General features: G+C 37.0%; 2 protein-coding genes across 13 annotated transcripts in view; both read right to left on the bottom strand.

Moving 5' to 3' along the window:
- The window catches only part of RABGAP1L (RAB GTPase activating protein 1 like), a 567,720-nt gene that overhangs the window by 342,306 nt on the left and 211,082 nt on the right, over positions 1-14,332 (bottom strand). The window lies entirely within an intron of this gene.
- GPR52 (G protein-coupled receptor 52) lies at positions 3,719-8,226 on the bottom strand. Its single transcript, XM_050963340.1, has one exon. It carries the CDS (start codon positions 8,224-8,226, stop codon positions 7,141-7,143), a length of 1,086 nt encoding a protein of 361 aa, XP_050819297.1. The 3' UTR covers positions 3,719-7,140.

Below are 14,332 nucleotides of genomic sequence, written 5' to 3'. Positions count from 1 at the left end.
CACTAACAAGACTTTTATGTGACTTACAATTAACAAAGAAACAGAAATTGCAACAACGGAATAAATTTAAGAAGAAAATAAATCAGAGCTTTCTCCTTAATCTGGTTTTCACATGCAAGAATGTGAGATCATCATACTAGGAAACTTTGTGGAAAATCAGGACATGAGACAAATTGGGCAGTTGCCTGACTGACATAATAAGAAATATCTACTGTACTTCATTTTGTCCATCAAAAGGAGTTAAGCCTCCTGTGGAATCCTCCAATGCATGCTAAGGAAAACAAAAACCTTTATGCAAACCTTACAGAGAATTCCTTTATTAGAGAACCCCTTCTTCAGAGGAGCAAACTTAAAAATAAGTAAAGATTATAGGTAGCCATGCTTGCTTTACAGGCCAGACTTTGACCAATATTTTGGCACACAGCAGTAAGGGACCTACTGGTTGTTAATTCACGAGTTAGAAAGTTCAGCAACCAGTCTGACAGATTCCAAGACATAGTAGGTGAGGTAATATCTCCACAGCAGCCCCATCTCCAGAACCTACATAAGCAAATGAATGCCCTACTCCCATCCAGCATTCAGAATATCTACCCCTCCCGACTCCACTCCAACATAGAGGTTCCTGCAGTCTAAGGCTGCAGTAAACTCATGTACTGTTCAAGAAAGAGAAAGCAGGGACCAGAAAGAAGGAAACAAAGTGATCTCCCATTGAGTGGGGACATGGGTGTATTCAGGAGGAGTTCTGACCTACCCCTCCTACAACTGGCCTTTAGAGAATCTTTCCCACAGCTGATCTCTCCAAAGGCTGAAAAGAGGGATGGAGAGGTAAGTATCACAGATTCTGCTCGTCGGACAAGGAGCAAAGGCAAACCACCTGATATACATTCTGCTGTAGTATCTCTACGGTGGAGCACCAGCTCAAAATTCTAACTGCTAGGTAACAGAGTTCCAGCCAGCTCTCCAAACAGAAGTTCATTATGGCCAGGTTTTGCGCCTTTATATGACGGAAGATTGGATTCATATGCAAAAGAACTTTCCTCTCCACTGCTATTTGCACAAAGATGGCTTGCAGTGAGGGCGCTGCTAGCAGAAGTGAATTAGTCCCTAGATCTGTAAACCATCATGCACACCTGTGGTGCTATAGTAAAAATTTGTTAAACTAAGAGCTAGTCTACACTGGCAATGCTAAAGCGCTGCCGCTGCCTTGGGCGGTCGCAGCACTCTTTAAAAAAAACAAAAAAAACCACCTCAATGAAGGGCACAGCTCCCAGTGCTCGGGCACTGTCTACACTGGTGCTTTACAGCGCTGCAACTTGCTGAGCTCAGGGGGGTGTTTTTTTTACTCCCCTGAGCGAGAAAGTTGCAGCTTTGTTAATTGCCAGTGTAGACAAGCCCTAATATTATTTTTGAAAAGTAAAAGATTTGTTCAACTTTAAGACATTTCTGTAACTTGCTGAATAACTGGTAACTCTTATTACCTTATTTTAAAATACCCACAGTTAGTCATCAGTATGTACAGGGTCAATTAAACACCTTTTCCCAGTTAATATCTATGCAATATGTAATTTGCTTTTCCCCACCATGTCATTGCTGCAGTGGAATTCCAATTGCATAACTGGAAACTGTCCTTCAAGAAAACAAGCAGACCTTCAATATGTTTTCTCTTTTTAAAGATTTCATTCTAATCTCAAGAAAACAATAGCACATCTAGATCGTATGGCCCTGTTTAGAAGAGAAGTTATGCAGCTTTCTGGATTCCATAAACTTCAGTAGGTCTCGTTGACTGGGTTGACCAGGAAGGTCAGAGAAGAGTATGAAGGAGAAGAGTATCCAATTGAAGAGCATGGAGTTATGAAGCTGCTATGGGTGACATAGGCGGGACAAGCCAGGGAACAGAGTTAAATGACCTTTTTATTTTATTTCTTGGCTGCCATTTCCTGCATATCTACGATATGCTGACAAGGCTCAGGGCATCCCCTACCTTTAGTTTTATATAGAATACTTACGCTGGGTGGGATCCAAGTCTGCTTCTGAGAATGGATCAGGACTAGCAGCCATAAAAAGATGAAATCAGCTAGAGGAAATTCTCTGGAATAAAAGCAGCTTTATTGTAGCTGACATACCCTAGAGGCTCACAGAGCATGCAGGCTACTCACCCATGGAAATAATTATAAAGGGCTGGATAAGCATCATAATCAAAAACCCAAAGCCTCAAATGCAAGAGTCACATTGCTAGCACACATTTTTGCATACTCAAATGATGGTAAACAGTAGGCAAACTAGTTAAAAAAGCAGTAGTAAATCTGAAGAAAAACCTTTTTTTTATATCAATCCTGCAGGCCTTATATAGTTGTCCCATGGATCAGGCACTTTTTCGGTTATAATGACTCATAACAAATAGATTTAGAGAAAATCAAAAAGACATTAAAAATAACAGAAAGCATTTTGAACTAAAGTAGTGATTTAAGAGGTTTGTTAAGTTGTGTAATATCACCACACACAATTACAGGAAACGTACTAAGGAAAAGAGGTTAATCTGTGATTTTGTTACATTTTTATATTGTAACAAACTGCCAGAAAATAATTTTTTCCTGTTTATTTACATTATAGACTCATAGACTCATAGATTCTAGGATCAGAAGGGACCAATGTGATCATCTAGTCCGACCCCTGCACAAAGCAGGCCACAGAACCCTACCCATCCACTTCTATAACAAACCCCTAACCTATGTCCGAGTTATTGAAGTCTTCAAATTGTGGTTTGAAGACCTCAAGCTGCAGAGAATCCACCAGCAAGTGACCCGTGCCCCACGCTGCAGAGGAAGGCGAAAAACCTCCAGGGCCTCTGCCAATCTGCCCCGGAGGAAAATTCCTTCCTGACCCCAAATATGGCGATCAGCTAAACCCTGAGCATGTGGGCAAGACTCACCAGCCACTCAGACTCACTCAGAAAAGAATTCTCTGCAGTAACTCAGATCCCATCCCATCCAACATCCCATTATACATTCAGGTTTTGTCTATCATGTTTCACGTAACAAATTTTGCAGATGACTCAAGATATGACTTGTTTATCATGTCACAAATACCAAACAAGCAACATCTATTCAATTCCTTTGAAGTAGGTGCTGTAAAATCTCCCAAACCACATCTTTGGGTCCCCTAAGGAAGGTTGATATTTGAAGGTTAAAACCGCAAAACATTCATTTATTTTAGAAATCAAACCCTTTTGAACTATCTTAATCCTACACTATCAGTAAATAAGAACAAAAAGGCAAAGATCCTCTTCAAGTCACCTTTAAGACTTGAACCACTGTGATGCATACCAAAACTAATAACTTGAGACTTTGGTGATAGGTACTCTAGTTCTCCCCCTTCTTAAACTTAAAAAATTAGCTTCTTTCATTAGAGACTGGCATACTGCTACTTTACCCTTCCATAGGCAGCCTTAACTACAAGCTGAATTATGAGTATGTGGGCATAGACTGGTTTTAGGCCAATAAACAGGTTACACTTCCCCAAAAAGGTGAAAGAATCACCATGCAGAGTTTAGCAAAACTAGCTGCAGCGTGAAGACCAAAGCTTGATTCCATGCACTACAAAACAGTTGGGGATATCTATGAAATATCCACTGAGTAAAATTTTCAGAAGGATCTTAATCCCATTTTCAAAAATGATTCAGGCATTTACAAGGTGGATTGATTTAAATCACCAATTTTAATCATTATTTACATCAGCAAGAAATCATTGATTTTAACCCTGCTTTGCATTTATACTTTAGTCATTTTCCTAAAGAAAGGTTTGTTCTCATTGGTTGGTACAACCATTAAAACATATTGATTTGCAAATAAATATAACCTTTACACTAAATGTGGTACTTTTTGCTAACAGGAGAATACCATGTATTTATACACACTTATTTAAACAATTGTATAGTTTAACATACATTTATTCATATTCTTAATTATTTCCTTATTATTAGAAAATGGTTAATGATGCATTTTTTAGTAGATTAATTTTTTACTCCAGATTTATGTTGATTTACATTTGGATGGCAATTGGAATTAATTTTAAAATGAACAAGAAAAACATTTAAAAATTGTTTATCAATAAAACAAAACTACTTTCAATGTGCTGAATACATAAGTTTATCAATTGGTTTTGCATTTAAGACTAACAGATGTATTTAACAAAGGAAGTATAAATTGTAGTTCGTGAATTGTCAGAAATCTGGCCTATGGTGACCAGGAAAAAAAAAAAAAAAAGGTATCTGGGGGCCAACAGTGCTGATAGGCATCTAACCTAGTTAGGTACTTTTCAAAATCCCACTAGGAGCCTATCTGCATATTTAGGCACCTAAATACCTTTGAAAATCTAGCCCCTTGTCCTTCAACTTCTAGACTTAATAGATCTAATTCTCTCTCACACCTGGTTTTTAATTCATAAATTGGAAGAAAACACGCTTTCCTGTTTTTTCAACTCCAGGTTGGTTTTTCAGTTTTGAATGAATTAGTCCAAATGAAGAAAATATTTTCTCTTCATCGGCTAGATAAACTGAAAACAGAAGTAATTAAGGCAAAAGATTTTCTGCTCAGCAGAAATTGAAACTAAATGTAAATACTAGCATTCACTCAATTGCAAAGATTAAAAATAATATAGATACTGAATGCAGTATTGTGACTTTATAAAGCTAAATTGACTGCAAAAGTTAGAGATATTTTCCATCTGATTCTCTGTATCATAAAAAAAACCTGAACTCATTAACTCATTAAAATTTGAAGAGGGCTCATTAAAGCAGCATTTTTCTTTTATTTATTTAAATTATTTTAATAGATTATAGTAAATTTAGGACTTAACATAAGCCATTTTAAAAAGGGTTTTAAAAATAAAAAAATAATTTAAATAAACTCTTATTTTGAGTTCTTTTAAATAGATTTTTACCCACTCTGGACACTTAGGAGCCTAAATCTCACTCTCTTTCAATGAGACGTAGGCACCAAAATGCCTAAAACTCTTTTAAAAATAGAACTAAACCACTTAAGCACTTTTAAAAATTTCACCCGTTGTCTTCAGAAGGGAAGCAATAGGTTCATCTGTTTAAACAACTATGAGATATATGGGGTAAAGACAAAGGTACCAAGGAATTCCTCTCAAATTTTTTCTGGAGTATTAATCTGGGGTAATTATCAACCCCAAATAAGCTCATCTAGATTAGAGGAAAGTTCTGAGTGGCACTTCAACCTGCCTCACCAATACACAATATTAGACACAATGACAGACACATGATGTAGGGAAAGCAAAAAAACACAAATTAAAGTGTTGGGGTTTTTTAAATTATAAATTCCTTAGTTGTCACCCATTTGGACTTTCGGAGAACAGAGAATAACATCAGGGAACTAAATCCAAATCTGGTTTTGATATACATACTACTACTTTATTCTTTTTATTTTTTCTTACTTTTCTTACAGTTTTAAAAATGTACAGGGGTTCAGAACCACCTCAATAAAACAGTGCTTACATTTTTATTTTTAAAGGGATTACTGTAGTCAAATCACTGGTGTGCAAAGAGGGTTGACTTCTGTTATGAAAAGTCATAGGCACAATTTCATTATATGCATTTTGGTAAAATAAGGAACTATAGCACAGCTGTTAAGAGGAGCAAAAGTTGGGCCTTTTTAAAAAACAAAACAAACTACCATCTGCACCTTGGGTCAAAAATAATAATTAAAATATTCCAGTACCTGTCATACTATATCTGAACCCCAGGCAATTTATTACACAAGTAGTGCCCTTGCAAAGTATTTTATTTAAGCGGTGAACCTGAAAGGCAATACAAAAGGCAATACAGAGGCTCTTATCTGTATTTTATACTAAATTGTCTCTCCACCTCCTCCTCTAATAAATATCTATTTAATAACTGCACAAAAGTCTCTCTCAGAGCAAGTAATTCTTTTTTAAAATCCTGTAGACTTAAAATTGACCTACTCCATATGCTATGAAACATTAGGTACAGACCACATACTTTACATTTTCTTTTTTAAAAAAATACAATATGTGCAAGCTAGGTTCACACAAAGGATTGGCAGCTACAACAGTAAGCTATTCAGACCCCACAGAAAAGTTATTTTCCATTAAAAAATTTTTTAAATTCACTGAGCAGTGATGTTACACTGCTGTGTGTGGCTATCATATTTGCATTAGGATTATTTGTGTAACCGTTAAAGGAAAAGCTTTAGTACATCCTAAAGGACACCACATCAATACTGTGTGCTAATTCAGCAGGATCCAGAGAACAAAGTTTGTAAAACTTACTAGAATATGGTGAGTGCAATTATCAAGCTAGTAAAAATAGCCAGAATTTTCTGAAGAAGTAGTTATTTGAAATTATATTTATCTGACAGGCTCCTTCATTAACTAAGTCGCTTCTGAATAATGGAACCCAGGGTGCACGGCATGTAAAAAATGGCAATGGGGGGGTCGGGGGAAGCAGGCTTTGTGGAAGCTGCACCAGAAATGCAAAAAATAAAACTAACTTTAAACTTTATCCAAAAAGTGTACCCATCCATTTCTTTAATTTGTATGGGGGAGAAGGGGTTTAGAGGATATTTGTACAACTGAAAATAGTACAAAACACCACAAGCAAAGTCTATGGGCAGCTGATTGTTAAATTCCAACACTTATTATGCATCCTCTGTTGATATTATTTATGAAGAGCCACCCACTGTGTTTAAAAACATTTATTTTAATGCGAGAGACTACTGTATATCTTGCCACATACGACAATTTCTCTACAAGGAAAAAAAATTAATAAGTCACTAATTTATCCCAAGGGGGGGGCCTGCTTTGAAATGCCTGTTATGTCATGTCCTGCGGAAGATATGAGATATTGATTTCTTAAATCTTCTGTTAAATTTCTGTCATACCACCACACAATTTCACAAGATCCATATTCAAAATAATTTGCGTACCCTTTCAGTGCCCTTTAATAGCAACATTTTCCTTTATTAGAATCACTTCCAAACCCACATCTCATGTCATAGGAGCTATTCAAGTAAATATTTCTGTTGTGGCAAATTTCCAGATGTATCAAATGCTATCCAAACCCAATGTCAGATTGCATTTCATTAGTTGTCCCAGTTTTCTTTAAATGGAGCAGGAATTAGCTCGTTTTCTAGGTTTGGGGTCCCGTACATCCTTGTCTTTTAAACATAGACAAGATGAACATATTGTCTCTGACAGTCTCCGGAGTCCCAGTCTGAAAACACTGTTGGAGAGGCTATATATCACACAGTTGCAGAAACTATTGCTTATAGCAAGCCATGTTGTTAAGAAGGAAAGTGCTGGATTATCCAGCACCCTAGAGCTCTCCAGCAGAAAGTATATGATATAGGGGAGCCAAAGCATGTAAAACACACTGGTTATCCGAAATAAAACCATGGCATAGCGGCGGTCAGGGCTGTGCCCAGTCTCTCCAGCAGCATCCACTTCGTGGCTAGGAAAACGAGCTCTCCGGTCATTTATCTCTTTGGTGTGCTGCCGGCAAATTTTGAAGATGTGGAAATACGTGAAGCAGATTACCAAAGCAGCTGGAGCATATAGTAAGCACACAATAAAGCCAGTAAAATAAGCATTGGTGAGCCAGGAGATAGCACACCATTCAAAAATATCACCATGGTAACCAGGTTTTCCCCAACCAAAAAAGGAAGGTAAGAAGATCAGACAAGAGTATATCCAGATCAAAATGATACAGATTCTCAAGCGACAAGGTGTGACCAGTTGATTATAGGAGAGAGGTTTTGTAATAGCAAGATAGCGGTCAACACTGATGCAAGCAAGACATGCCATGGAGACACTCTTCAGCACAGAGATGATATATCCAAAAACCTGACAAGTCAAGGACTCATGGACACCTGTAGAGTAGTGAAGCAATGATAATGTAGGAACCAGGCAGCTAACTCCAACAAAAAGATCAGCATAGGCCATGGTCTGAATAAAATAGCTGGTGGTATAATGATGTAAAAGTGGAGCACAGTGAAAGACAAATATTACAGTTAAATTACCAGCAATAATTAAAAATGTTAGCAAAACAATAACGATTGTCTCAAGGATGCAGATGTCCACTGCATTGTAGTGGCCAAATCCTAGCGGACAAGAGAGATGCTCAGACACATTCACAATGCTACTGCTCATGTTCAGAGTCCTCCATTCAGTCCATCTGGAGTGGTTCATGGTTTGGGATTAGGGAAGTCTGCAGTCAGAGCTATGGTGAGTAGGTGACCTGCCCAACATCAGCTAAACTCTGCTTCAGAGTCTCATGATCTCTTTTTGTAGATATGGCCAGCACTTCTCTCAGGGAGGTTACAGTCTCATAGCTGTTGATTCCTCTTCAGCATCAATGCAACACTCTGACACACCTCAGCTTTGAGGAAAGAAAAAAAAAGCCAGAAAGAAGAAAAAAAGGCCACTGACGGGTTTCCTCCAGTGCTCTTGATCCATCTTTATCAAACACAAGGCACTTCTAAAGAAAACAGGTTCTTTTTACTGTATTTGTGGAAGATGAAAATAAAAACAAAAACAAAAACAAAAAGAGGCAGGGGAGGGGGAGAGACAGGAAAAAGTCAACTGCCTCAAAAGAAATTCTGTGATTGTTTTTTCCTGAGAAAGGCAATTTCTTTGGAATTAGCTAGAAAAATACCAATAATAAAAAGAGGAAAATGTCTCAATACAACACAGGTTTCATGAATCAGCAATCTTTAGAAATGAATTAAATGTTTTATGTTAATTTAAATAATTAAACTACAAAATGTCTGGAAAGCCAAGGAAAAGTTCACCGTATTGAGCTGTGTCTTTTGGCTCCGTTCAGGAGATTTTTGCTTCATATATTCTATTCATTAGAGAGGTAAGGAAAACATTTCTGTCCAGGGTAATTCCAATAGACTCACCACAATTTGTGTATGAATAATGAATTTTATTTGGAGGGAGAAGGGTATGGGGAAAGCCAGGTTTGTCCTCTGACTCCCAGGAAGGAAAACATACATTTACCTGTACACTGAGGAAGATCATGTGTAATCACTTAAAAATCAGAAAAATGTAAGCACAAAATTTTGGAGCTTTAAGTCAGTATTCAAAACTCTTTTAAACAGTTACAGTCCACTACAACTATCAATGTCAGCAGCACAATCCAAGGTCCTCACAGACAAAATAAATCCATCTTGCATTTCATTTCAGCAGTGATAATCAAAAATAATTTTCTTCAGAAATAATGCCATATCTGCTACAGTGGATCAGCACAGTGAAGTTCATGGGTACATCCATGATATTTCTCAGCTCTCTAGCAACACCTGAATCCTTTCACAAGCTCCATACAACAAGAACAGAAACTTCCATCTGCATTCTGTTGTGAAGCTAATGAAATGCTGATAAGACTAGAAAAACTGCCATTGTTTACTCCATTATTCTGTCATTCAGCTTCATCTTCTAGGCTGCCACAGACTTTCTGTTTTTATTAGACGAATAGCATGATAAACCACTGCTTTAAAAACCAGATCTTCTAATAGCTGGACATTACCTGTTAATTGTATTTGCAGTTATGGAGCAGCCATACGTTAAAGAAAGCCTCTTCTGTATTCATTTTTGAGTAACTGCTTGATTAGTGCAAGGACCATTAGCTTGGTTACTAAATGTACACAGTCTTGTTTTTAAAAAAACCCAGAAATACTAAAATATCTTTAATCCTAGAACTCCTGAGATTAGGAAGAGGCAGACAAGAACGAATCAATCCAAATAAAAAGATTTCCAAGGTCACGTAGATATTATATTAGCATTTGTTTAATGTCCCTTTAAAAGTACTAATATCTCACTGATGCTTTTGATAGTCTTCACTGCTCCTTCTGAAGGAATTTCATTCACTAGAAAAGAAACATTTTCTCCACTTCTGATGCAGTAGCTTGATAGAAAGCATTCTTTTGAAGTTAATTTTCCAAGGTGCACCATCATGCTGTACAGAAGGTTCTTTTTGATTTTATAACATCCCCAAAACACTTGCCAGTTGTTCATTCTCTCTGTCTAAAAGTAATTTAATCTGTTACAAAATTACTACTTTTTAAAAAAATTCTCTTGCTACAGCAATAAACCAATGTTTCTCACCTATGTTCATTCTTATCAGCTGCTATGGTGAACTGCTTGATACAGAAGTCCTATTTACTGTGAGGCAGTTACAAGGATGCTGTCACTATTCCTCACATTCTCTCTCAAAATTATTGCTTGCACCTGAGCCTGCTGCTCCTCTTTATCCTTAGCTGATGCAGAAGAACTCACTATCAGAAAGGTGACTCGGTCCTTCTGCCTCAATCAACAGCACAGCCAATGGCTAAGGCAGCTGAAATTGTCACTAGGTAACAGTTGCCAGGCACAATGCAGGCTTACACAGCAAGAGGCAAATAAGAATGACAAATTAAGACAATGGAACTGACCATTTCCCTATAATATATTAATCATATTTGGAAACTTCTGAAAGAGGCTTCCCTTCTAGTACTTCCACAGGGTTATATCCTGCAGATTAGCAAAACATGAAATTATTCATAGATGTACCTTTGCATACCACATAGAAACTACCATAATATTACTATAACAATCACCAGTTAAAGCAAGTCAGCAGTAATCTAATCCTTATTGGCAGGAAAGACCTATTAATTATTAAACAAATAAGTGCTAACCTTCATAAAGTCAAACAGATTCTTTTAAAAATCAAAAACATGCTGTTCTATTTTGATCTGTAAAAGTTTAAAATCAGCTTCTACCCTCTTATCAATTCAAATTACTGAACTATTTAAAAAAGACAAATGTAGACACGTTAATGTAACTACAAAATCATAAAAAATACATTTAAGCTATGTTTAAGATCCAAAATAAATACCCAAATGCAAAGACATTTAAAATTAAGGCTCAAACTATCTAATTAATTTGCTCTATTATGTCTAGATATGCAGACTTCTCAGCACAGTATATTTATGGAGTATACAGCATTATCTACTGCAATACCTAAAGACAATGTTGAGAAAGTTATTCCCACAGTATTTGTTAAGAATGACTCTAACATTTATTGCTTCTAAAATGTTTAAGTGATTTAACATTAACCAATTATTTGATTTAGTTTAATGTAAAAAAAAATGAGAGTTACCAATTGATTTTAAAGGGGTAAATTAAAATAAGTCCCTAAAATAATTCAAAATGTCTAATTGTATATTTAGCAAGTTATTAAAAAAAATTTTTGGTAAGAACAATTTTCTTCCAGTAGGTCGGTCTGAGACAATGTAACAGACCATTGTAGTGTTAAAGTCTACAGATTTTTTAAACTCCATTAACTGATTTATGTAATACCAATACATATTCATTATATTATTCCTCTTCTGGTTATGGATATTAAACATGTGTTTTGTCATTCTATGATACAAAATGGGTATAAAGTAAAATGATTACATTCACACTAGACACATTTTTAACACAAAACTGAAACATTCAGTATATTCAGAAAATACCCATACACCAGTGCAGCACAGCACAATTTTGTCTAAAGGCCAGCAAAATACATTTGTCACAGATTTTGTTTTAGAGAGTGAATAAAACAGAATAAAGTATCTAATTACAAAGTCTTGCAATTCTGCTACATCAAACCACAGACAAAATTTGGCAACAGTTGCTCCTGGGTTAACATCTTGTATTGCAAATTCAGCCTGGAGCAAATTTTCAAGGCTGAATGACAGATCTCTAGAAATCAGAACTGCATATTGAACTGAAGCAACATAACTATGAAATACACTGGTATAGCTGTGCTACTGTATTCCTCCAATTGATGGATTTAAGAGAAATATAAAGCAGTACATTAGTGCAATATGAAAGATATTCCAATCACTTGCTATTGTAAATTGCTTCAACAAAATGCTTTAGAACTAGATTGAGCCTTTAGGCTCAGCTCTGAGTAACACCTAACTGCACCACAAGGGTAGCAAAGGAAAGGATTTTTGACTCTTCTCTTTTCCCACTTGCTTGCAGCCGCTGATGGGGTGAGGAGAAGGCTTGGGAGAGGAAAAGTGGATGAGACATCCCTACTCCTCCCTTCCTTCTGCTGGACTCCACACATGATCCAGGCTAAAAATGAAGGACTTGTCTACACCTTTTAAAACACCGAAAATCAGACACTTCAAATTTAGCAGCAGTTAAACCTAACATTAAGGGAATCATAGAAAGGTAAATTTAAAATAATAAAGTTTACATGACAATAGTTTTGAAACTTACTGATGTCTAAATAACAACAGCCATACTGAGACCGACCACTGGTCTATTCAGCTCAATATTCTGACAATGGCTGGTTGCCAGATGCTTCAGAGAGAATTAACAGAACAGGGCAATTATTAAGGATACAGTTTAATCATAGAGGTCATGGAAGTCATGGATTCTGTGACTTTACCAGACCTCCATGATTTATTTGGCTTCAGCTGTCAGTGGCTGTAGCTGGGGCCAGATCCATATGCTCCCCTACCAGCTCCCCACAGCTAAGTCAGAGATGCAGCTCTGTGTGCCCCCTTCCCCATCTCTGCTCCCACCGTGGCTTCAGCTACGCTGTGCACCCCACTGTGGTGGAGGGGCTTAGGCTGTCAGTCCCCCGCACATGGGGCTCCAGCTCTCATTCCTTCCTCTTCCCCCAATTGCCCTCCTCCCAGTTATTTTTAGTAAAAGTCACAGACAGGGCACAGGCTCCCTCAAATTTTTGTTTATTGCCTGTGCCCTGTCTGTGACTTTTACTAAAAATAACTGTAACAAAATCTTAACCTTAGCAATTATGAGTGATCCGTCCCCTGTTGTCCAGTCCCAGCTTCTGGTAGTTAGACGTTTACAAACACCCAGAGCATAGGATTGCATGCCTGGCAATACTGGTTAATAGCCATTGATGGACCTGTCCTTCATGAAATTATCTAATACTTTTTTTAACCCAGTTATACTTTTGGCCCTCACAACATTGCCCAGCAACGAGTTCCACAGGTTGACTATGTGTTGTGTGAAGAAATACGTGTTTTTGTTTGTTTTAAACCTGCTATTAATTTCATTGGGTGACCCCTAGTTCCTGTGTTAAAAGACAGGGTAAATAACACTTCCCTATTCATTTTCTCCACACCATTCATGATTTTATAGATCTCTATCTCATCCCCCCTTAGTTGTCTCTTTTTTAAACAGTTCATCTTTTTAATCTCTCTTCACCTGGAAGCTGTTCCATACCCTAATCCTTTTCCTTGCCCTTCTTTGCAACTTTTCCAGTTCTATCTTTTTTGAGATGGGGTGACCAGAACTGCATGCAGCATTCAAGATGTGGGCATCATATGGATTTATAAGGTGGCATTATGATATTTTCTGTTTCATGATCTATCCTTTTCCCAATAGTTCATCAGATTGTCAGCTTTTTTGACTGCCGTTGCGCACTGAATGGATAATTTTCAGAGAACTTTCCACAACTCCAACATCTCTTTTTTGAGTTGTAACAGTTAATTTAGACCCCATCATATTGTATGTATAGTTGGGATTATTTTTCAATGTGCTTTACTTAACACTTAACAACACTGAATTTCATCTACTATCTGTCACTCAGTCACCCATTATACTGAGATCCCTTGTAACTCTTCACAGTCAGCTTTGGATTTAACTATCGGAGTAATTTTGTATCAGCTGCCAATTTTGACACCTCAGCATTCACCCCTTTTTCCAGATCATTTATGAATATGTTGAACAGTACTTGCCCTAGTACAGATCCTTGGGGAACACCACCCTTTACTTTTCTCCATAGTGAAAACTGATAATTTATTCCTACCCTTTGTTTTCTGTCTTTTAATCTGTGAGAGGACCTTCCCTCTTATCCCATGATTGCTTAGTTTGCTTAAGAGCCTTTGGTGAGGGACTCTGTCAATGGCTTTCTGAAAGTCCAAGTACACTATATGCACTGGATCATCCTTTTCTACATGCTTGTTGACATCCTCAAAGAATTCCAATTGATTGGCAAGGCATGATTTCCCTTTGCAAAAGCCATATTGACTCTTCTCCCCCAACATATCATATTTATCTGCGTGAGAGATAATTTTGTTCTTTAATACAGTTTCAACTAATTTGCCTGGTACTGAAATTAGGTTTAAAAGCCTGTAATTGCTGGTATTGCCCCTGGAGTCTTTTTAAAAAAAAAAAAAATCAGCACTACATTAGCTATCCCCAGTTGTCTGGTAGAGAGGCTGATTTAAGTGATAGTTTCTTCCAAAACTCTTGGGTATATACCATCTGGTCCTGATGACTTATT

This window comes from Gopherus flavomarginatus, chromosome 7, assembly GCF_025201925.1.
Source record: "Gopherus flavomarginatus isolate rGopFla2 chromosome 7, rGopFla2.mat.asm, whole genome shotgun sequence".
Lineage (NCBI taxonomy): Eukaryota > Metazoa > Chordata > Testudines > Testudinidae > Gopherus > Gopherus flavomarginatus.
Note: the sequence above shows the minus strand (reverse complement) of the source record. Positions and strands in the feature narration are given on the sequence as shown.

Bases quoted from the DNA above. Each gene is read 5' to 3' on its own strand.
- GPR52 (XM_050963340.1), bottom strand. From the start codon at position 8,226: ATGAACCACTCCAGATGGACTGAATGGAGGACTCTGAACATGAGCAGT.